This window comes from Aquarana catesbeiana, linkage group LG02, assembly GCF_042186555.1.
Source record: "Aquarana catesbeiana isolate 2022-GZ linkage group LG02, ASM4218655v1, whole genome shotgun sequence".
In the NCBI taxonomy this organism is placed as follows: domain Eukaryota; kingdom Metazoa; phylum Chordata; class Amphibia; order Anura; family Ranidae; genus Aquarana; species Aquarana catesbeiana.
In genome coordinates this window covers 590,576,875-590,602,902 of record NC_133325.1, presented here as the reverse complement: position 1 = coordinate 590,602,902, position 26,028 = coordinate 590,576,875, and the positions used below count along the sequence as shown (strand labels likewise).

Genomic DNA, 26,028 nt, shown 5'->3' with positions numbered 1-26,028 from the left:
TACTCCTCCTGAGTATAGCAATACCACATGTGTGGGACTTTTACACTGCCTGGCCACATACAGAAGCCCAACATGCAGGAAGCACCATCAGGTGTTCTAGGAGCATAAATTACACATCACATTTCTCAACCACCTATTACACTTTTGAAGGCCCTGGAGCACCAGGACAATGGAAACACCTACCAAATGACCCCATTTTGGAAAGCTAACACCCCAAGGTATAATCTATGAGGCATAATAAGTCTTTTGAACAGTTCATTTTTTTCCAGAAGTTTTTGGAAAATGTGGAAAAAAAATGAAATCGCATTTTTTTTTTTTTTACACAAAGTTGTCCGTTTTATAAGATATCTCCAACACATAGCATTTAGATAGCAAAAATGACACCCCAAAATACATTCTGCTACTCCTCCTGAGTATGGCAATACCACATGTGTGAGACTTCTACACAGCCTGGCCACATACAGAGATCCAACATGCAAGGAACATCCTCAGGTGTTCCAGGGACACATAGTATGTACATACCAAGAATTACACCCCAAAATACATTATGCTGAGCAAAGCGAAAACAAAAGATTACCTGTGGTTGTAGTAGCGTGGTTGTGGTAGCGCAGTTGTACACAGGAGGATAGCACTGGTCCAGGCAGCAGGCAGGGACTTGGTCAGCAACGGCGAACACAATTGTCCAGGCAGCAGGCAGGGTTACTGTCCATATAAAGTCCAGGGTCAGTGCAGGCAGAGATATTGTCAGCAGTGCCAAAAATATTGGTCCTGGTAGTAGGCAGGTCCATGTGGTGTGGTCAGTGCGACAGGCAGAGGCATGACGGCAGTAAGTCCTACAGGCAGAAGTAGGGCCTCGTTCAGGACAGAATGGGGACAGGGGTAGAGGCTTCTCCCACCCAAATCTCTTGAAGCCTCCAAGTCTCCAGACCCTAATCTAGGACTGAGAAAACAAAAAAATTGTTTTCTTCATCCAGAAAAACAATTCTGGAGCCCCTCACATATGTGAGACCCCTGTGTTGAATCCCACTAGTCCAGTTGCAAGGTACAAGATCAGTTCATGAGGCAGGCAAAAAACATGGTCAAACAGTCCAAGGTCAGTTCCAGATCAATCAGAGGTATGTGCAGAATTGTTAGGCAGAAGCATGGTCGAATAACAAGCCAGGGTCAGTTACAGAGCAGGCAGTGGCATAAGGGGTGTGAGGGTCAATTGCAGGAACTGAGGCTTACGTTTACCATACTTCACTAATAATTTAGTGAAGTATGGTAACGGCGAAAACATTCACCTATGCAGAGGCCTGGTTCGGAAGGACATTGTGCACAATAAAAAGATGTGTCTCTTCTGAATCCTGCTCTGGTAAACGCCTTACATTTTTTTTGCCGTCGTTGGCCTGTTGGTTTGGGAGGGATTTTATCGGAAAAGTGGCGTTCGGAGAGTCGACTTAGAACATCTGATCGGATATTTTCTGGTGGGCCGTTCGGGAATATAAGGGCAGTGAAAACTTCCTCCTGGTAGCCAAGGAAGCGTTTGGGGTTTTGGGTGGAGTTACGATAAATTACATATGAATTGTATATGGCCAATTGAAAAAAATAAATTGCGACTTTTTTATACCAATGGTATGTCCGTCTTGTGGCAAGGTATGGTTCCAGCATTTGGTCATTGAAGTCGACTCCCCCCATAAACAAATTATAATTATAGATGCATTTAGGTTTTTGTATGGGGCCATTCCTTCTGGGGATTTCCACGAAGGTATCATTGTGGATTGAAGACAACATGTAGACATCTCTTTTGTCCCTCCACTTCACTGCCAAAATCTCGTTGTTTCGTAGACTTGCCGTTTCTCCTTTTCTCAATTTCTTATTGACAAGACTTTGAGGAAAGCCCTTCCGGTTCTTTTTTACGGTGCCACATGCTGGTGTCTTCTTCCGGTGAAGGTTGTGGAACAGGGGCAGAGATGTGTAGAAGTTGCCTACGTATAAATTGTATCCTTTTTCCAGTAGGGGGTATTTGAGGTCCCAAACAATTTTCCCGCTTGATCCCAAGTAGTCTGGGCAATTAGGGGGTTGCAGCTGGGTGTCCTTCCCTTCGTGCACTTTGAAGGCATATATGTAACCTGTGACTCGGTCACATAATTTGTATACCTTCACCCCATAGCGGGCCCTTTTACTTGGAATAAATTGTTTTATTTTAAGCCTGCCACTAAATTTAACAAGGGACTCATCCACACGTATGTTTTGGTCCGGGGTAAACAGCTGGGGAATACTTCAGAAAAATAATTTAGAAGCGGCCAAATTTTGGCCTTTTCTGGCTGACACAATCCCAAGAGACATCCTGGCCAGGATTCACTTCTTTCATATTAAAGAAAAAGTGATGAAAGCAGCAAGGGCCAACCCCACACTATCTGAGAAAGTCGCTGGAATTACGTTATACACCGATTTGTCTGCAGCCACTATTCGTACCAGGAAGCAATTCATTACGCTGACTAAGGCACTCCTCAATCACAGCATTCCATATCAATGGGGTCGACCTACCAAACTGCTGATTACAAAACAGCACAAGACCTATACGGTGCACTTGCTGGAGAAAGGCCTCAAGTTGCTAAAGGATTGGAAAATCCTACCACCTGACGCTACTATCCCAGACAAATTTCCACCACCCAAAGTGGCAAAGGACTGGTCCTGAATACTCCCCAGATTTTATCTAGCTCACTCCCAGATGAAACTAAAGTAATGCACTACTCCTTGTCTCCTTCTCAGGCCTACTGACATTAAGTCAACATTTCCTGTATATTCTCTTCTAACTATGTTGCCCCATGGCACTACAACAGCTAAGTTGCACATGGTTTCTGGACTTTTTCCCAGATTTTTACACTTTTTTTTTTCTATCCCTTTGTTCTTTCGCCATCTTCTTTAGGATCCTAACCTCTGCTCTGATGCAGCACATATAAACCTAACGCCCCTATCACAGAAGTGGACTCGACAGGTACCGCTTCAAAATGACTTCTCGTTTGAAACTTACGCCAAAGGGTAACCTTACAACGACACCAATACACTACTCATGCCTCAAATAAGGAGCAACAACACAATTAGCTGGCTACTATTCTCTCATGGCTCTTAAACTCGTTTAATTTAACATGTGTGGCCTTAATAGTCCCTTTAAGCGAAAAGCCTTGAATAATGATGTACAATCCCTCCATGGAGACATCCTATATAGGCAAGAGACTAATTTTGCAAAAAACAGAGCACCTCAGCTCTATTTGAAAAACTTTCACAGGAATATGATAATGACCGTTTTATTCTAGTATGTAAAATCAGTTATGTACTTTATACCCTGGTAAATGTCTACGCCCCAAATGTCAGACAGATTATCTTCTTAGAGAAAATACTAAAGAGGATTTCCTCTTGCCGACAAGGCTTTTTAATACTTGGTGGAGACTTTAACTCGGTAGGTGATCCTACAATTGGTTCATTCACTAAATCCAAATGTAAACCATCAATACGCTTCTCCATAAACACAATCTGTATGACATCTGGTGCCACCACAATGCTGAAATATACCTTCTTCTCTATCGCCCACCACACATATACACGTATAGATCTTTTCTTGACTGACCAATGGGCCCTTCCATGATTGAGACCATATCCTGGTCAGACCATGCCCCTATCATAATCACCTTTTCTGACTCGGCCAAACTTCGGCCGTTCTCCATTTGGAGACTGAATACTTACCTGCGCTCACTCCCAGAGACCCAGAAAACCATAGACGAGGCACACAATCTATTTTTCTCCACGAATGATAGACTCCATCGACCGCTTTGTATTATGGAATTCTCATAAGACGTTCATGAGAGGTATATTCCTTCAGCTCAGTTCCTGGGCTCAAAAACAATGCTCAAAACACCTTGAACAAATTATGCAGCACATTTGATCACTGGAAGAGGTGAACAAATGCAATCCCGCATACCAAATCTCAGTAGACCTCATGAAACAGAGAATATCACTTAGGGATCTACTACTCTACCAGTGTGAAAAACATAGCAAAACACTTAAAGCTGATTTCTATGCCCTCAACAACAAGACAGGTGCTTTTTTAGCTAAACGCTTTAAAGGCAAACTCCTTTCACATAAAATCCCCTTTGTGTTGAATAAAACCTCTGGAGCTAGAATTTCTTCCCCAGATGGTATTGCAGAAATCTTTAAAGACTACTATGCTAGCCTATATGATCTCAAAGCAGATACTCAGACCCCACAACCTAATGCAGATCAGATACTTTCCTTCCTTTCAATCACTTCATCTACCTAGATTGACTGCCAACCAATTGGCCACTCTTATCTCGACCATTTACTGTACTGGAGATCAAGAAAGTTTTATATCCAGCCTGCTTAAATCCAAACCTCTCGGAAATTGATGGGTTCTCTAATAAATATTATCAAAAATCTAAAGACACACTAGCCCCCCATCTAGTGAGTTTATACAACTTGGCAATTACCAAAGGTCACTTCCCTAAAGAAATGCTACAAGCAGTAATCGCCACTATACCTAAACCAGAAAAAGATATCTCCCTCCCTAGCAATTATAGGCCCATCTTATTACTCAATTCGGATATAAAAATATACGCAAAAACATTGGCAATCAGACCACTGAATATTTTATCCACATTTTATTCATCCGGACCAGGTAGTATTCATCAAAGGGTGTCAAGCTCCGGATGCCAAAAGGAGAATTTTAAATGTCCTTAAATACGCCGAACTACATAAAACCCCATAAAACACCTACATAAAACCCCTGAGAAAGCATTTGATCGTGTACACTGGGGGTTCCTAGAAACTGTTCTGAGTAAATTTGGATTCTCAGGTCAGCCGTATTCGCACTCTATTCTCAACCATCAGCCAAAGTCTTGACCTCTGGAACTCTTTCCTCAGAATTCATGATCACTAACGGCACCAGGCAAGAATGCCCATTATCTCCACTTATCTTTGCGTTAATCATGGAACCCCTAGCGCACATGATCTGCACTTCCCCTAATGTGACAGGAATACAAATAGGCCCCACACAGAACAAGATCTGACTATTTGCAGACGACGTGGTTCTGATAGTCACGACCCCACTCCAAACGTTCAAAGAACTTCAAAGGTTGCCTAATACCTTTTTAGTTCGATCTCGTACTATAAAATCGATGAAAGTAAATCTCAAATCTTGGGTCCCAACATTCCAACCCCGCTTAAAAATTTTATTACAGAACAGTTTCCATTTACCTGGGTCAATACATCCATTAAATATCTAGGAATCCATATTCCCAACAACTCAGCTAAAGCCTATAAATGCAATTTCCAAGCATTCCTAGAGAAACTCTCTGGGGAACTAACCTCCTTTATCTTAATTAGCACTATCCATAACTGGAAGAATAAACTTATTTAAAAGATTGTACTGCCTAAGTTATTATACCTCTTTTGCACTGTCCCTATCTCCATACCGCACTCCTTCTCTAAAATACGTTCCCTGATCCTTATCTTTATATGGAGCGGTAAGAAACCAAGATGTGCCACCTTTATACTCCTTAAACAACGAACTTACAGTGGACTATCATTCCCTGATACGTACCACTACTACCTAGCCTCTATCTTAGACCAAACACGATACTGGTGGACCCCAGATCCACAAAAGTCTGGTGCCTTATGGAAAACTCTCTTTTGCCATCTAGACACTCCAGAACACATATAATAGCTTGTCTCCTACACACAAACAAACAAGTCCCCCTACCCTTCTATTCAGGCGACTATCCAAGCCTTGAACATATTATCTAAACACCACTACTCCAATTCTCTACAAAAAAAACTCCCTGGCCCTATAGAATACCTAGAACTCCAAATCCCAGGCCTTCAGCTCTCTTCCTGGGTAGGCTGTGGCATTCGAAACACTCAACAACTAGTAGTGGAAGGAAAACTTCTATCTTTCAAGGATCTGCAAACAAAATATCATCTACCAAATTCTGAGTACTATCACTTTATGGTTTATATCGCAACCATTTAAGAAAGGTAAGATCCCTATAACAATCCAAAGTAGAGGAAGAGATATGTAATTTTTATAACCCAGACAACTCTACGCTTAAAGGGATAAGAAGATTTGTGACTCGCATGCCAAAACATGCTAAAGTGGGATCAAGAACTAGATCAACAATACTCAGCACCTTCATTGAAATCAGCTTTACTCTGGACATATAAATCCACGCTATGCATAGATCAATTCCAGTAAATTCTGGAGAAATTGCTACTCCACAGGCTCCCTCATACATATACTATGGTACTGCCAATCTATTAGACACTGGGGCTCCCTAAATGCTCTAAGCGTATCAGATGTCATTAGAGAAGTAAATAGATGTTGTTCTCTAGAACGGATGTTTGCTATTCAATGTGAGACTCCTGGCTAGCACACCCACACTCTTCTAATACATGAATATGAATTCCCCTAATATTTGTGTGTATCCTTATTACCAAAGATATACCACCTTTTAGTTCTATTACCCCTGACTGGCTGTTCCAAATAATATACGGTTTGAGTTAATACAATGCATGTACCTGATTATGTGTTTTTAGTTAGTGCTGCACTTATTCTCGCTTCTCCCCACTGGGCTGATTTAGGCCCATGCTTACCCTTCTCTTACCCTATTACCTCCCCATATGTGTAAAGCTTCAGTGAAGAACGATGAAACCTAAGGGTTGGCTGTGTTGTCTCCCCCCTCAAGACACAGTGTGTTCCCAGATGGGGTGTCTGGGGAGGTAAACAATGCCCTTCACCTTCTATTAAGCTGTTAGCTATTGGAAGTGCTTCAGATGTTCAAGTATGCTTATTATTTTTTATTCTGTCATCTGTAACCAAATGACTATGTACCTTTTACTATGTATTGACATATGACAGATACTGTTTTTCTCTTTCTTTTTTTTTTTTTCCCTGATAAAACCCAATAAAAACATTGAATCATAAATGTAGGGACTCATTCTTGCTGGTAGTTAGAATCTTTGCAGAAAAAAATTAAGGTTTCCTATTTAGAATGATAAACTGTCCAGGTTAGTAAAACAGCGCTATCAGAACCGATTTTAGGTTAATAGGTTAATCACACCTAGTTGGAGAACTACTTAAATTCTTTTTATTTCATTAAAATAATAACATTGCCATTGCATGTTATCTTAGCTTGCAGAGCTTGGAATTATTGAATGAGTTTACCAAAAATGTAAATATTGCATAATATACAGCCTCATGCTACATAACTAAGCTCCATTTCATGCTGAATAAACAAAATTATTTATGTATCTTAAACAGAAAACTATCTTTAGATAGATTTTTACTCCAAAAGCATTTGATTAAAATAAATTTGATAAAAATCAAAAAAATTTGATTTAAATAAAAAAAATATCAGATTTTGATTTTTTTTTTTTTTTTTTTTATCATCAATTTTTTATTTTATTCCCTGTGAATTGCTAACAGTCCTAGACAGACCTGTGAATTGCATACAGTCCTAGACAGTGTTTTGTTGCGTAATCTCTTCCAATATATCTTATGCCACAAGCTGTTTAGACTGGGACACTTGATACCAGTCATATATTTTGGTACCAGAGATGTTTTAGCCATAGTTTAGAAATTTACATTCTATGTGTATACATATCGAAGAGATGCAACCAAATCATTGTATGCAGGTATTTGGTAGTTTAGAGATTTCGAAACAGAGCTGTGAAAAAAAAAGAAACATCATTGGTATACTGTTAAAAACATTAAGAACAGTACAAGCTCAAGTTCTATGAGTTTGTTCTTACTGTTTCGATCCGGTAATATACAGCATTTGAATAACCCAGTAAAATGTATGTTTTTCACTGATGGGATAGATCATTATACTAATTTCTTTTTGTGTAAACCTATTTTCTTAATCTATGTAACAACACCAAAGCAAAGGAAAAAAAAAAGGAAGAACCGAAAAAAATAAAAAATAAAAGGTGTGTTTTGTAAGGGATGGCATGAGGGGAAAAAAGGTAGAGTGAAATATAGTGGTGAGGAAGGTAATGGAAAGACACAGAAGGAGAAGAAGGTGGCTATTTCTTATTCACACTCCTAAGGAAGGCAGTTTTTTTTTTTTTCCCATCATCTGTGGTCTGAAACCCTTTCCAGTAAGGTTTTGAATTTTAGTATTTTACATAAGTCTTGGCAATTTTCAAAACTTTCTCAAAATGCTATTCTGTTTGCATCACTGGCTAACTTTTAATAAAGATGGAAGGTCTTTACAGCCACACTTCAGTACCCATAGAATCACTGACCTGAAGGTGGGTAAGCATGATGGGATTGAGACATGTAAAGTTTACAACCAACAAGCAGGGCTGTAACATCATATACACTTTTTTTCTATATGAAATGCTACTTTAAACTGTAGAAAAATGCTGTCAATTGCCTTCAAAATGTGTTTTATTCGGGGGTCACATGACTACAGGGGCTTTGTTCCTATCTTTTCTACAGGAAGGCGATCAAGGTTATATAGGATCAATCCAGCCAGTGCTATGACATAGCTGTCAGTGGGGGGTACGTCTGCTTATTTTACAGGCTGGCTACAGACATGCTATGCATTGGCCTGGCATCTTGTACACTTAATTAGAAGGGATTCAAACTGACCACACTAGTGTAGATCTGCTTTCATGGTTCCCACGGTCCGAAACCAACAGGAAGTCTTTCATTCGAAAGGGGATTGGTGGAAACACCCAGTATTTAGTATGGCCTCAACTTCATTAAATAAAGGTAACAAGTATGTTGATAGTGAGACAGAGAAATGTAACCCTAACCTCTTATGCCGCGTACACACGAGCGGACTTTCCAGCAGACTTGGTCCGGCGGACCAGACTCTGTCGGAAAATTCCATCGTGTGTGGGCTCAAGCGGACTTTTTTTTTTTTCCCAAAAGTTCGACGGACCTAGAAATAAAACATGTTTCAAATCTTTCCAACAGACTCGAGTCCGGTCGAAAAATCCGCTCGTCTGTATGCTAGTCCGACGGACTAAAACCGACGCTAGGGCAGCTATTGGCTACTGGCTATCAACTTCCTTGTTTTAGTCCAGTCGTACGTCATCACGTACGAATCCGTCGGACTTTGGTTGATCGTGTGTGTCCAAGTCCGTTTGTTTGAAAGTCCGGCGGACCTATGCTGCAAAGTCCGTCGGAAAGACTGACTGACCTAGTCCACGGAAAAGTCTGCTCGTGTGTACGAGGCATAACATTTGGTGTTTTTACTTTAAAGACTTGCTGGCGTCATCCCCGTTCCAGGTAGTGAAACCAAGAGCAGGATGAACATTCTGGATTTTGCACGTTAAAAATTAATTTGCAATAGCTGCTGCCATATTACAGTTACTGTTCAAACTTCACTTGTTACAGCTGGGCAGTCATCGATATTCTGTAATATCTGTGTACTGTATTCTGTTTTCATCTTTAAAAAATGCTCATGGTCACATGCAAAATGTGAATATCTTTTATAACACAGCAGTACTCCTTCAAAAGTCTGTACCATTACAGGTAGACAAGATAGGAAATTTAGTTTGCAAACATTCTTTAAAATAAAAAAGCTTTGATTCCTGCTGTTAAAGCGGTAGTAAACTCTCGAAAAAAAAAAATAAAATGAAATCATTTCCCCTGCAGATTAAAACCATAATGTTCTAGTATGCACCACATACTAGCATATCATAACCGACTTACGGTACCTTTCAAACATAACTCTCCAGCGCTGAGCTGTCACGACTCCTGGCGAATCCATCTTCCTGGTCTTCGTTCTGGGCTCATGCTCTCTGGCTGTTCTTTGAACGGCTAGGCAACGATGATGTCACTTCTGCGTATGCACACAGGAGTTTTCATAGTTGCATGGCACTCTCTGCAAATATGACGCACTCAATGTTCTGTGAATGCAGAGATTCCTGTGCATGCGCTGGTGATGTCTTTGAATGGAGCTGTTATCTGCTAAATGGCGCAAGTTCAAGTATCTATAATGTTCACAGAGTATATCTCGCATTTTATGTGCAGGAAATGTCCATTTCATAAGGTTCCCATGTCTCTATATGCCAGTTGCTTGTGCTTTAAATTTGAAGATTTCAGTGCAAGGCCACTCCTCTTTCAGGATCAGAATAGATCTGAGCCAGGAAGAAAGGCTTATCTTCTATAATTCAGTTAAAATATACTCTCCTGCAGAAGCTGTGCTTCTAGTCTGCATAATTTTGAAAGGCCTGCAGCCCTATTTGTCCACAAATTCTAAAAAAGGAGGGGGTTTCCCACAGCCGCCAATCAAATTTGTTTTTTTTCCAATTAGGTGAAACAAAAGTGTCTAAAACTGATTGGTAACCATCAAAAATCTAGTCCATTCCTATAGATCTACTGTGGGTGTTGAGCTATAAATTTTCGTATTTCTGTCTTCCTAATTCGAGACATATTCTACCTACATTTTTATGATGACTTTGGTGTCTTAATTGGGACTAATTGAATACTTTTTAGAGTGCAATTTCAGTCTGAATTGGTAACCACAAATTTTTTCCTGTTTTTTCTTTTCTTTTTATCAGTTTCTGGCCGCTGGTGATCACCTAGTTCATCACTGTCCTACTTGGCAGTGGTAAGTAATTCCTCCCTAGGTTGGATTACATTTCACACTGTAATTGACTGACCCTCAATGTTGAAAGTTCATTTTTTGTTTTCTGTCCTTTCCAAATAACGTTGGTCACACTTTTTTTATTTTCACAGTTGTGTCTAGCAAGTAACTGAATAACTTCTTTGTTGTGATAATCAATTTAAATTTAAATGTTTATCTATAAATGTCAGGCTGAATTATAGAATTCTGGCTAAGGGAATTGTATATGTTAAAACTATAAACTGCATGCTGGTGTCTGAAGTCTTTTGCAGTTCCCAGGCTACTACAGGGCACCAGTGCTTTGCCCTCATGAACAGCTCAAACTGATGGTTTTCGGTAGCCGTGGTCTTAAAATGTATCTCAATCTAAAATAGTTTTAAGTTTTAGATGGAGTGTGAAGGGTTAAAATTTGTCACCTGAAAAATAAGTAAATTGATATCTCTGCAACAAAAAAGGCCAAAAAGGTATTAACCTTTCCTCACTTTGCCCGAAACTAAAAAAAAGGCACTATTAAATGTCTAGTAATGCACATAGTGGACATGCACTATATATCACTGTACATTTATAGCCAGTTTTCACCATAGAGGTTAGAACATAACTAAACGCTAGACAGATATTTGTACAGTGCTAAGTCATACATTAATATACCGCGCTTTCACTAATATCCACAAACTGAAAACCATGTGTGAAAAAAGCTTTGTGTAATAGATTGAAAACGTGTCCAGTGGAAAAAAATTGTGAAAATAACAGTGCTTTTTTCAAATGTTCCAATAACTGTGTATCCACAAACACAAAGGTATATCCACATCCGCAGTGCCTTCAGTGTATCTTCTTCACCGACATGCAAGCACACAGCTCACTCGCCAGATCCACTTGACCCCCATTACAGGTAGTCAAAGCATTGGGTACTGTTTGTCCATTTGTATTCATCATCCCTGGATAAACCATCTGTACAACACTTCTTATACTGTTTCGATTCTCGGTACTAGCCATACTCAACCGTGGGATTAAAGAGAGGCCTCTCATAGTGCAGTAAATCCAATTTATTAAAAATATAGTTTAAAAACACACAATGTGTAGGTATGTTTTAAATCATTCAGACAAGTCTGGGAACACCGATCTGCATTCCACCTGCATTCCAATATGGCGGAAGTGGCGTGTCAAGTTAGTCCCACCCTACGCACATTTCGTCATAAGCATCTGACGTCTTCAGGGGTGATGCTTCTGATGAAAAGCGCGTAGGGTGGGACTGACGTGACACGTCACTTTCGCCATATTGAAACGCAGATCGGATTTGTCTGAATTATTGCTAGAAGCACTGTTATTTTCACCATTTTTTTTTCATTGGACTCATTTTTAATTTATTACACACAGCTTTTTTCACACGTGGTTTTCAGTTTGTAGATATTAGTGAGAGCGCCGTATATTAATGTATGATTTAACATCTTTTTGGGCAATGATATAGCTTTATAACAACCAGCTCTCAAAAATATATTGGATTTATTGTAATGTATTTTGGCACCATTTTTAGTATAGTACATCATTTCTTAATATTACTATTGTTGTAATATCCTATGTGGGTGGAAAGGTTTACCATAAACCTTTTGGTTGTCATTCAGATATTTGTAGCATGTTTTTGGCTGCTGAAATATCTTACATTTGCCTTAACCACTGTTGTGAATCACAGCTCCTGTCCACTTTGTATAGATTGGTGATAACACTATTTAGAGCCTAAAGCTTTGCGACTTCCTCTTTTACTTTCCTGTCTCAACTCTAACGCACATCTGCTGTATAAAACTATGATTCAGTATTATTAATCTGTTGAGAGTCTCCTTGTGCTAAACCCTTACTCCTCCAGCCTCCACTGCCTGAAATATGTTTTGAATGACAGCACTGATTAATTCTATGGAGCTTATAGCCTCAGTGCTATCACTCACCACTCCTTATTTCTGGTGTGCTGGTCTTTATGGCTTCTGTCTAAATTGACCCTAGTGTGTGTGTGTGTGTGTGTGTGTGTGTGTGTAAGAATGTACGTTAGAGGCCTTCGATTGTAAGCTTCTTGAGGGCAGGGACTGATGTGGACGTACAATATATGTCTAAAGCGCTATTGACAGCGCTATATACAGTGGGGAAAATTCATTATTTGATCCCCTGCAGGTTTTGTAAGTTTGCCCACTTAAATAGAAATGAAGGGTCTATAATTTTTATTATATGTGTATTTTAAATGATCGAGGTAGAATATTAACCAAAAATCCAGAAAAAACACGGTACAAATGTTCTAAATTTAGTTGCAATTCAGTGAGAAAAAAGTATTTGCTCCCCAAGCAAAACATGATTAGTACTTGGTGGAGAAACCCTTGTTGGCAAGCACAGAGGTAAGACATTTCTTGTAGTTGGTTAACAGGTTTGCACACTTCTCAGGAGGGATTTTGGTCCACTCTTCTTTACAGATCTTCTCTAAATCCTTAATCCCTTAATAAAATTTGTGGGGACCCCTAACAGTAAAATTATTTTGGCAGTGTGGGTTGTCAGCACCCAAGGCAAGACAAGTAATTTGCACCCCTAACCCTTGGACATTTAGTGCTCCCTGAGTCCCCTCTACTTGTACAGTATTAAAACCCCTTATGGTACATTTTAGGATGTACCACTCTTTGTTCTCCTTTTTATCTCTCTCTATCCTCATTTTCTTGTGTTTTTTTTTTTTTTTTTTTTGTTTTTTCCCATCCCTCTCTCTAGCCGTGTTTCTTGTTCTTTCTCTTTTTCTTTCTCTCCCTTTTTCTTTGTTCCTCTGCCTCTTTTCTTCTCCCTTCCATGTATTCTTTATTTTTATTCCTTCTCTTACTCCTTGGTGGGGGGTAATATTATTAGTGGCAATGCTGGGGGGAGTTCTGATCAGCCAACTTAGGTGCTCTTGATCAAGGTCATTTGCTGATCTGAGAACTGTAGTGGGGACTTTCAATGGCAACTATAATCACAGGTAGTGTTATTCACTGTGTCTCTGGCTTCACTGTGTCTCAGACTTTGTGGTGTCTCATAGCAGTGACACCTATTGTCACGTACCTGGTGGTAGAGCCTGATATGCAAAGGACAGCCTCTCTTACACCTCTGACTCGAGGCCCCTGATAGAGCAGACAGGAGGCGCGGGAGTGCAGAGTCGCATGAGTGCCTGGCAGGATCGCTGACAGCAGAGCTGGACTGGAACCCCTAGTGGGGTTGTGGAGGAATACCAACACCGCAAAAGTCCAGGAACAGTGGTAAGCAGGAAGCTGAAACAGACTGGTACTGGAACACTACAGGCAGAGGAGCGGATGCATCTGCTGGAGGGATGGATGGTCTTAATGGCTGGAGAGAAGGCAGTTACAGGCAGGCCGGGTCATACACAGGTGGACAAGTCAGGAACTGATGCAGAGACTGGAGTGGAGTCAGGGTGCAGGCTGGATCGGAAATGGGCTGGCAGCGATGTAGCAGAAGGAGCAGGCAGGTGAAGGACAAGCCGGGGTCGGATGCAGGCGGAAAGCTGGAACGTCAGGAAACAAGCCAGGTCACAACAGGAACAGATATCAGATACTGGGAAGGCAAGGACACACGGGGAACGCTGTAGAGCAGACCGCATTGAGTCTGGGTGCTGACCCAGTTTAAATAGCCTATTTTGGCATCATGAACTGGCATTCTCCTAACAGGAATTGATATTTCCAGACGTCTTCTGCGGCTACCATCTTGGTTGCTGGCATGCCCTTCCTGACACCTATGCCAAAATCGGGAGATGGGGCCTCCTCCAGCCCCTCCCACTTCACATTCCTCACCAGTCAGCTGACCTCTAGTCTCTGCCCCCCAGCCATGCCGTGAACGGAATGGCCGGCTGCGAAGAGGCTGAGTGGGCAGCCGCAGGCTCCAGGAACAGCCCAGCTGAGCGACCGCAAAAAGGCTGGGAGAGTGGTGCGGGCTTCAGGAACAGCCCAGGATTCAGTGACCCGTGGCAAATCATCATTCGACCCCCAGGTTGAGAACCACTGCCTTAAGATTTCTTGGCTGTCGCTTGGCAACTCGAAGTTTCAGCTCCCTCCTATAAATTATCTATAGGATTAAGGTCTGAAGACTAGCTAGGCCACTCCATGACCTCAATGTGCTGCTTCTTGAGCCACTCTTTTGTTGCCTTGGCGGTATGTTTTGGATCATTGTCATGCTGGAAGACCTATCCACGATCCATCTTCAGTGTTCTGGCTGAGGGCAGAAGATTCTCATCCAAGATTTCACAATACATGGCCCTGACTATTGGCCCCCCAATGCGGCAAACTTGGCCTGTACCTTTAGCAGAGAAATGGCCTCCGCGTTTGACTGTAGGGATGGTGTTCTTAGGGTCATAGTCAGCATTTTTCTTCCTCCAACCACAGAGCGTCAAGTTAATGCCAAAGAGCTCAATTTTGGTCTCGTCAGACCACGGCACTTCTTCCAATCCTTCTCTGAATCATTTAGATGTTCATTGGCAAACTTCAGATGGGCCTGTAAATGTGCCTTCTTGAGGAGGGGGACCCTGCAGGCGCTGTAGGATTTCAATCCATGGCGGCATATTGTGTTACCTATGGTTTGTTTGGTGACTGTGGTCCCAACTGCCTTGAGATCATTCACAAGCTCCTCCCGTATAGTTCTGGGCTGCTCCCTCATTTTTCTCATGATCATCCTTACCCCATGAGTCAAAATGTTTGCATGGAGCTCCAGACCAAGGGCAATTGATGGTTATTTTGTATTTCTTCCATTTGCGAATAATCACTACAACAGTTGTCTCCTTCTCACCAAGCTTCTTGCTGATGGTCTTGTAGCCCTTTCCAACCTTGTGCAGGTCTACAATCTTGTCCCTGATGTCCTTTGACAACTCTTTGGTCTTGCCCATGATCGTGAGGTTTGAATGGAAGAAAGCTTCTGTGAACAAGTATCTTTTAAACACATAATGAGTTGTCGTTAGGAGCACCTTCTTCAATTGACAGGATTAATCTGTATACCATATGAGCACATAATGTTGCCAGACTGTGGGAGCCAGAATTCTTGTTGGTTGATAGGGGATCAAATACTTATTTTACTCACGGAACGGCAACTCAATTTATAACATTTGTATCATGTGTTTTTTCTGGATTTTTGGCTGATATTCTGTCTCTGTCATTTAAAATACACCTTTTATAAAAATTATAGACCCTTCATTACCTTGTAAGTGGGCAAACGTACAAAATCTGCAGAGGATCAAATTATTTTCCCCATTGTAAGTACCTGTTATAAATAAAGGAAAAGTACACTATTTCACACTCCTTAGTCCTTCTAACCTAAACTAACTAACTTCTAATCCCCCATCCAACTACCGTATTTTGCAGCGTATAAGACGACCTTCTACACTTAAAAAAAATCTCCAAAAAGCGAGGGTCGTCTTATACGCCAGGTACAAAATGCCACCGGCTGGATGTCAGCCCGCCGGATGGTGGATGTGCGGTAATACTATATGTAGATTCTGCTACATACAGTATACACCACTGAGCCAATCCCGGCGACCGATGTATTCTATTAATTAATACAGAGCCTGCTCGGATTGGCTTTGAGAGTCAGAGAGGCGTGGCTGATGATGTTACAGCCCCTGCCAATCCAAGCAGGCTTTGTATTCATTAATAGAATACATCGCTTTCTGTGATTGATTGGCTCAGCACAGTATGGCTCCAGCTCCAACAAGAAGAAGGAAATATGAAGCCTCAAGGGGGGGGGGGGAATATAGGCAAAAACTGGGGGGAAAAAATGGAAAATTGGGGGGGTCATCTGATACGGCAAATACGGTCATTACCTTAGCATAACAGCTACAACCTCCTTTGCTGAGACTGACAAAATGCTGACTAGTTCCCTATTCAAGTTAAGAGGGGCTTACTCTGTAGGTGTAGCCAGCACTGGAAGTTGTGGCTGTCATGCTGAAGTGAGTAGCTTGGTAGGGGGCTTCTAGGTTAGTTTAGGTTGGAATGGGAAGAGATCGGTGTAGTTTTTTTTGTTTTTTTTTTTTTTTTTTTTACAAAAAGTGACCAGTTCTTTTTTGATTTCAAATTAATACATACTCGGATTGACTGGCTGGTAGTGTGCTGTGTGTTTTCAATTCAGCTGGAATTCCGCATCGTGTGTTATGGATAAACTTGATATAACATCCAACATTAGGAGGAGTATAGCAACCCTTCCTGAGTAGCTTAGAGATTAGAGCACTCCTATGTGTGAGCAGGCTTAAATTGCAACCAAATCTTTACATCGGGCCACGCAATTGCATGACTTCAGTTTCCTTTAAAATTTAAGTGTCCTTTACATTTTTAACAGCGTCCTTTAATTTTGACTGGTAGTCTACTAGCCATTTACTTACCCAAGGTCCCTGAATGTCTGTCTTGCAGGAGCAAGAAACCCAGACTGGATCATTCTCTAATTTTCTTCTTTTTCACTTATTCCAGATAAAAGTACAGCTTTCAGCAGCAGCTGAGACCCAGAAGGGGAAGATATGGTGCCTTGCAAAAGTGTTCACCCCCCTTGGCAATTTTCGTGTTTTGTTACCTCACATCCTGGAATTAACATGGATTGTTTGAGGATTTGCATCACTTAATTTACAGAACATGCCCACAACTTTGAAGATGTGTGGTGTTTTTTTTTTTTTTTTTGTTTTGTTTTGTTTTTATTGTGAAGCAAACAACAAATAGGACAAAATAACAGAAAAAGTCAATGTGCATAACTATTCACCCCCCCTAAAGTCAATACTTTGTAGAGCCACCTTTTGCGGCTGTCACAGCTCCAAGTCGCTTTGGATAAGTCTCTATGAGCTTGCCACATCTTACCACTGGGATTTATGCCCATTCCTCCTTGCAAAACTGCTCCAGCCCCTTCAGGTTGGATGGTTTGCGCTTGTGAACAGCAATCTTTAGGTCTGACCACAGATTTTCTATTGAATCGAGGTCTGGGCTTTAATTAGGCCATTCCAACACATTTTATATGTTTCCCCCCACTCAAGTGTTGCTTTAGCAGTGTTTCTGGGGTCATTGTCCTGCTGGAAGGTGAACCTCCGTCCTAGCCTCAAATCGTAGAGTGGTACAGGTTTTGCTCAAAGATATGTCTGTATTTTGCACCATCCATCTTTCCCTCAACTCTGACCAGTTTCCCATTTCCAACTGCTGAAAAACATCCCCACAGCATGATCCAACTTTGGCATGCGACTTGTGCTCAGATGATCTTGAGGGGGAACTCCGCGCCAAATTTTAAATAAAAAAATGGCATGGATTCCCCCTCCAAGAGCATACCAGGCCCTTGGGTCAGGTATGGATTTTAAGGGGAACCCCCTACGCCGAAAAAACGGCGTGAAGGCCCCCCCAAAATCCATACCAGACCCTTATCCGAGCACGCAGCCCGGCCGGTCAGGAAAGAGGGTGGGGATGAGCGAGTGCCCCCCCCCCGAACCGTTCCAGGCTACATGCCCTCATGTGGGGGTGGGTGCTTTGGGGCAGGGGGGACGCCTTGCAGCTGAACCGTTCCAGGCCACATGCCCTCAACATGGGGGGGGTGGTTGCTTTGGGGTGGGGGGGTGTCTTGCAGCCCCCCCACCCCAAAGCACCTTGTCGCAGTGTTGATGAGGACAAGGGCCTCTTCCCGACAACCGTGGCCATTGGTTGTTGGGGTCTGCGTGCGGGGGGCTTATCGTAATCCGGGAGTCCCTTTTAATAAGGGGGCCCCCAGATCCCTGCCCCCGCCCTATGTGAATGAGTATGGGGTACATCGTACCCCTCCCCATTCACCTGGGGGAAAAAAGTGTCAATAAAAAAAACACACTAGACAGGTTTTTAAAGTTAATTTTATTAGGCAGCTCCGGGGGTCATCTTCCGACTTCGGGGGTCTCTTCCTTCTCAGCGCTCTTCGGCCTCTTCTCCCGGTCTCCGGTTCTTCTCCCGATCTGCCGGGCTCCTCCGCTATCTTCTGCTCTTTTGCTAGTGGTGGCCCAGTCTTCTCCGTCATCTTCTTCCATCCGGTCTTCTTCCGATGTTGACATGATGCTCTCTCCCACTGTAATGCCATGTGAGAGGTGCACAACGACTTATATAGGTATGGGACGTGGTCACCGGGTGATATCATTCAGTGACTCCACCCATTATGATGTCACCACCCTGGGCATGATGGGTCGGTGACATTATAATGGGCGGAGACACCGAATGACATCACCCGGTGACCACGCCCCATACCTATATATGTCGTTGCGCACCTCGCACACAGCATTACAGCGGGAAAGAGCGTCATGTCAACATCGGAAGAAGACTGGATGGAAGAAGACGGAGAAGACCGGGCCACCGCTAGCAAAAGAGCAGCAAAAGAGCAGAAGATAGCGGAGGAGCCCGGCAGAAGAACCGGAGAGCGCGGAGAAGAAGGCCAAGACCCCCGAAGTCGGAAGAAGACCCCCGGAGCTGCCTAATAAAATTAACTTTAAAAACCTGTCTAGTATGTTTTTTTAATTGACACTTTTTTCCCCCAGGTGAATGGGTAGGGGTACGATGTACCCCATACTCATTCACATAGGGCGGGGGGCCAGGATCTGGGGGCCCCTTATTAAATTCCCCCACCTGCAGACCCCGAAACCAATGGCCAAAGTGCTTTGGGGTGGGGGGGGCCCCAAGACCCCCCCCCCCACCCCAAAGCACCCACACCCCCATGTTGAGGGCATGCGGCCTGGTACGGTTCAGGAGGGAGGGGGGCGCTCGCTCGTCCCCACCCTCTTTCCTGACCGGCCGGGCTGCGTGCTCATATAAGGGTCTGGTATGGACTTTGGGGGGTTCCCCTTAAAAATCCATACCAGACCGAAGGGCCTGGTATGCTTTTGGAGGGGGAACCCATGCTGTTTTTTTGTTCAAAATTTGGTGTGGAGTTCCCCCTCAAGATTCATGCCAAACACCGTGCCTGGCATTGGCAGGGATCCAAGTCGGATCCCCGTTCGTTGAAAGTCGGACGTATGTCGGCTTCAAGTTGCAGGGCAAAGTCGGATCCAAGGTAGGATGGCTGTCATGTCGCACCAGTGTGAACCCAGCCTAATACCCGGTACACACGACATAATGCCCGGTATGTCGGCTTCAAGTTGCAGGGCAAAGTCGGATCCAAAGTAGGACGGCTGTCGTGTCGCACCAGTGTGAACCCAGCCTAATGCTCGGTACACGCGATGAGATTATCAGATAATGATTGTCCGTCTTTTGTTTTTTGTTTTTTTGCATTCCAATCTCAGATCGAATCTGATGAGTTTACTAAAGTCACGAAAATTTGCGTATGAAAGAATACAAATCCGGAAGTGAGGTAATGTGTTGTAATGCATTTGTATTGCATTTTCGAACAACAGCTGTACTGATTAAACGAAAATCATACGATCTGGCGTTGTACAAAATTTTTTTCCGTGCATGTCTGATCGAATAATATCGGATTAACTGTCCTGATCGGCTCTCGAAAGCTCTGTACTAACGATCAGATTATTGTACGATCGCTCTGAAAGCTGTATTTTTCGTATGAATTTCTGATCGTGTGTACCGGGTTTTACAAGCCAGGAAGGTACAAATACCCCCAAAATTACCCATTTTTGGAAAGTAGACATTCCAAGGTATTTAGTAAGAGGCATGGTGAGTTTTTTTAAGTTAATTTTTTTTTCCTACAATTCTTTGCAAAATGAAGTTTTTTGTTTTTTTGTTTTTCACAAAATTGTCATATTACCAAATTGTTTCCCACACACTGTAGTTGCAACTACACCCCAAAACGCATTTTGCTACCACATGTGTGAAATTATTACACAGCCTGGCCACATACAGAGGCCCAACATTCAGGGGACACAGTCAGGTGTTCTAGGAACATAAAATTACAAATCAAATTTTCTGACTACCTATTACGCTGATGTGGCACGGATGAGCGCCTGATGAGGCATGGCTGAGGCACAGATGGGCATGGCTGAGGCACGGATTAGGCATGGATGAGGCACAGATGGGCATAATTAAGACAGTTACCGGCTCCTTCACCTCTCTCCATGACACATTCCCCGCATGAGCCGGTGGGAGAGGTGAGGAGAGGATCCTGGCATTCCTGCAGGGATGGGCAAAGGGAGATCACAGGGGGGCGGGCAACACAAAGAAGAGAAATCTGGAGAGGAGGGGCAGTGGGGCGGCATTTAGTGGAAACAATGGGCTGTGACATCACCCAGTGAGCCCGCCACTTTATTTAATTTAGTGGCATGACCGGATGACAGCTCCTTCCTGGCGCTATTAAGTATAGAAGAAAAAGAGCTGACAATTGGGTTGAAATGACAGTCAGCATTGGCAAGTGAGAGAGCCTGTCTGTGCAGACTGCTTCCTCACTGTGTAGACTGCCTCTCTCCTGTCCTGTCTTTCTCTGCACCAAATCCCCCCCCCCCCCCCCAAAAAAAATATAAAATTACCGCTCCAGAATAAAGAGAAAAAAAAAAGGCGACAATTACATTTAAAAGCTGACAATGATAGTCAGCGTCGGCAAGTGAGGGAGCCTGTCTATACAGACTGCTCCCTCGCTATATGTACATCTCTTCTCCTGTCCTGTCTTTCTCTACCCTAACGCCCCCCCAATGACTGGTTGCCCCTAACAACCAATGCAAAAACGGATGAAAAACTGACCATTTGTCAGTTTACATCCGTTTTTTGTCTGATACATTTTTTTGACGGATGAAAAATAGGGCTTTCATCAGTTAACAAAAAAAGGAATTTGACTGAAGCGGATAAAAACAGATGAAAATAGATGATCATCCGTTGTCATCCATTTTTGCATAGGAATGCATTGATGTCCATTTTTCATCCGTCAACGGATAAACGAGTCCGTATGTGTGAAAAGGGTCTTATAGTTGATCTCATTGACCAATAAGAAGACTTAAAGCTGAACTCCAGCTTTGTTGGGTATTTTAAAAAGTAGCCAATGCCTTTGTAAAAAAAAAAAAAAAAAATAGCGCTGCTACCTCTTGCATTATTAAATTTCTGATCCAAGATGTCCTCAGTCTTCCAGGTTGAGTAATCCCAAACATCATTCAACCTGGGGGACTTACTGTTAGTGAAGGTCTTTATGTGCCACTGGCATCATGAACCAAAGCGCCACTCATTCATCGTTCAATAATGTTATCATGACAGTGCTGCTTTCTACTGGTCTCTGAAGTCTTCTAGAGTCCCCCAGGACTCTCGTTGGGCTGTCTCTTTTGCAAATACCAAATTCAACTAGAAAGTTGATGCTTTGGTTCACCACCTACTGTGTATTGCGGTAAGGGCTTATTTACACTTGCTACGGCTTCAACACACAATAAAGTGCCTACCGCTTCAACATACTTTGATGTGTTTTTGATGCTTTAGTGATGCTTCGATGAGGCTTCAATGATGCTTCGGTGATGCTCTTTTGAAGCTTTCTTGAAGCTTGGCAGGTGCAGTGTGTGTGTGTGTGTGTGTGTGTGTGTGTGTGTGTGTGTGTATATGTGTGTGTATATCTTATATCTGCAATTTCTCCAAAACAAAGAGAAGCTAAAGCTGAATTAAAGCCTCTCCAAAAGCTTTTGGTTCTTCAAACGAGCTTTGTCATAGACTTCTATGGAGACTTTGAAGCACCACTAAAGCTACATGGGGTATCATTTTTGAAGCAAAGTCGAAGCAAAGCAAATGCAAGGTGTAAACAGAACTGTAAGCTAAACATTTTATTTAGTGACAGGGGCTTTGACTGGCGTTCAGAGAGCTTTAACAAAGCGTGTCCGAAGCCGTGTTTTGAAGCAAGTGTAAACTAGCCCTGTTACACTGCCTCACTGACCAATAGCATAGTTTTGTATTTGCTTAAAAGAGTGTCTTGTGTTTTTGGCTTCTAGGTTTCTTTAGAAGACTGCTAAAGGTATCTGCAAGCTTCTGAGTGGTGAAATACCATGCTGTTGACTTTTTAAGATCAGTTCAAAAGTTTAATTGTGATCCCCTAGTTTTCCACATTCTGTTTACTGAAATAATTCTTCCTTCTGCAGTGTTACGGCTGTTGTGCGGCAACTTGTGTGTTGAAAAATTAATGTAAACTGTGCCTTAACTGATAACAGATGCAATTAATGAGAAAGGCAACTAAATAATTTATCAATCACTTTTTCCATTATATGGTTTAAATAATTTTATATGTGTGAATCAGCTATGCATTTGCCAAAGAAATTACGTATTTGTTTATGACGAAATAATTAAATCTAAACTTCACTACATCTGAGCACCACAAACTAAAAATGCTGTTTAATTCACTTTTAATATTTAAACCAAACCTGCCCATCTATCTATGACTCAGTGCTTTATTTTGCTTAGAAATCACCTTGAAAAACAACCCCCCTAGCATTTCTGGCCATGGCCATCTTGAGTAAGGGCAAATGATTCATGTAACATTCACTTCCTGAAATCCATTAGCTGTTAGCTCAAGCATGCATGTAGGAGAGTGTGCTTAGCTGAAAGAACCCCTCCTTTCCTCACCTCCCCTCCTAAAGACTCCTGGGATGTATGACATCATTTGCCTAGGCATAGAAACCAGGATGTAACTGAAGTAATATAAAAAAAACAACAAAGTTTAAACGAGTAAATATGATAGGAGAGTATATCTATTTACTAATGCTAGCAGCATAAGGGTTAAAAATAGTGTTGACTTAGCTAATCACATGCCGCAGGAACAGGATGACTCCTGCAGATCTTCTTATTTATATAGGCCATGGGTGGAGTTGTTTCTGTATACCATGTTTTGTTCTGTTTTTGTATGTACTAGTTTACCTATAGAATCATTTACTCTATTGTGCGTGAAAACCTTCAATAAGATCTTTATGAAACAAAAAAATAAAATTAGTGTTGACTGAGAGGATGACGTTCCACTTTAAGTCTGTTAAAAACACAAGGCCACCTGCATTGTTATGAACTCTATTATGCTTTTTCATGAAGGGCAGAGTCCATGTACACTGACAGCCATTCTAAATGCCATGGGTCTATTTGTGACTGTAGGGAAAACTTCCATGGGAGGCAACCAGAGCTCAGCATCTCTGAGAGGCGAAGATTTCTCCTTAATTGGTGAGGATTAAAGAGGGTCCAGTGACTTGCCAAGGGAGCCCCAATAGGATTGGAGTATACAACATATTGCCAGGCCAGGACCTTAGGGGCACCTCTGTGCCAGGCAACAAATTAAAAGTCCACTTTCAGATGCCCATGCAGTGGTCTCTTATAATCAGTGTATTTTATTTTTTATGCCTGTATTTAACTTAAAAAAAAAAAAAAATCTGTTCTGAACAGCTTTTCCTAATCATGCTTTCTATTTAAATCTTATTTAGGGCAGCAGGTGAAGACTCAAAAGTTAAACCTTATCTGCCGAACGAAAAACAGTTTCTGGTGACAAAAAATGGTAAGAATGTGTCAAATAATAGTTCCTTTGCTCCTTAACCACTTCAGCTCCGGAAAGGATTTACCCCTAAAGTGTTTTTTATAACCCCCCAAAAAAAAAAAAAACCTGATCCTGTTCCCTTAACCACTTCAGCCCCGGAAGAATTTACCCCCTTCCTGACCAGAGCACTTTTTGCTATTCGGCACTGCGTCACTTTAACTGACAATTGCACGGTCGTGCAACGTGGCTCCCAAACAAAATTGACGTCCTTTTTTCCTTACAAATAGAGCTTTCTTTTGGTGGTATTTGATAACCTCTGCGGTTTTTTTGCGCTATAAACAAAAAAAAGCGACAATTTTGAAAAAAACGCATTATTTTTTACTTTTTGCTATAATAAATATCCCCAAAAAATATTTAAAAAAAACATTTTTTTTCTCAGTTTAGGCCAATACGTATTCTTCTACATACCTTTGGTAAAAAAAAATCGCAATAAGCGTTTATTGATTGGTTTGTGCAAAAGTTATAGCTTCTACAAAATAGGGGATAGTTTTATGGCATTTTTATTGATTAATTTTTTTTTTTTTACTAGTAATGGCGGCGATCAGCGATTTTTATCGTGAATGCGACATTATGGCGGACACATCGGATATTTTTGACACATTTTTGGGACCATTGTCATTTATACAGCAATCAGTGCTATACAAATGCACTGATTCCTGTGTAAATGGCAGTGAAGGGGTTAACCACTAGGGCAGTGTAGGGGTTAAGTATGTCCTGGGGAGTATTTCTAACTGGGGGGGCGTGGCTACGTGTGACACGTCACTGATCTCTGCTCCCGATCACAGGTAGCAGAGATCAGTGACACTGTCACTAGGCAGAACGGGGAGATGCTTGTTTACATTAGCATCTCCCCGTTCTTCCTCTCCTTGAGGCGATTGCGGGTATCCCCGCGGCAATCGAGTCCGCGTGACCCGACTCACGGAGCTCCCGGCCGGCTCGCACGCAATGGCACGGCGGCAAATTTAAAGGGATGTACAGGTACACCCATTTGCCCAGCCGTGCCATTTTGCTGTCGTACATCGGCGTGCGCCGGTCGGGAACCGGTTAAAGCATGTTATACAGCACAATGCTTGTGCTATGTTATTTGGCCCCCTGTATACCCTAAAAAACCTGGCTTATCCTGCCTGGCTATACCCTCCCCCCTGTAAACAGACCACGATAATCATGGCTGCTGAGCCCCTGATACCATGGTCCGTTTGCGTGATTCCGTCAGCCGCAGCCTGCTATCTGCAGCTCTCCCTGTGTCTGTGTCCTCAGTCCTCCTCCCCCCTCCCCTCTCTGCTTGTACATGCGCCCGCCCCCCCTGCTCCTGCTCCTCTCCTATCTGATCATAAATCCTCTTATCTCCTCTGTAGCATTAGAACATGTGCCTGTGTAATGTAAAAACTCAGCCGATCTGTACCTGTATAAATGTCTCCTGCTGCACAGCTGATTGTCGGCTCTCTCTCTCCTCCACTGGCTGACATCAGCAGGATGGTCTCGGCCCCGCCCACGTCAGCTCTGAGCTGGAGAAACAAGGGAGCTGACATGTCAGCTGAGCACCCAGAGCGTAGCTTATACAGATACAGATTGGCAGTTTTTTTACATGACACAGGGACAAATGTTATGATACAGAGGGGGATAACACTATTTTAGTACAGTGGGTTAACAACCACTTTAATGACCAAGCCATTTTTTTTTTTGCGATACAGCACTGCTTCATTTTAACTGACAATTTTGCAATCGTGTGATGCTGTACCCAAACAAAATTGAGGTTCTTTTTTTTACCCACAAATAGAGCTCTCTTTTGGAGGTATTTGATCACCTCTGCGGTTTTTATTTTTTGCGCTTTAAACAAAAAAAGACTGACAATTTTGAAAAAATAATTTATTTTTTTTTACTTTTTGCTGTAATATCCAAAAAATAAAAATATTTCTTTATTGGTTTAGATCAATGT

General features: G+C 42.2%; 1 protein-coding gene across 3 annotated transcripts in view; it reads left to right on the top strand.

The window, feature by feature from the left end:
- ATG3 (autophagy related 3) overlaps positions 1–26,028 on the top strand; it is a 120,990-nt gene that overhangs the window by 38,796 nt on the left and 56,166 nt on the right. For all 3 annotated transcript variants that reach the window (XM_073616265.1, XM_073616263.1, XM_073616264.1), the window contains exons 4-5: positions 10,573–10,622; positions 23,983–24,053. In XM_073616265.1, coding sequence (XP_073472366.1) covers positions 10,573–10,622; positions 23,983–24,053 — 121 coding nt within the window. The remainder of the gene's footprint in view (positions 1–10,572; positions 10,623–23,982; positions 24,054–26,028) is intronic.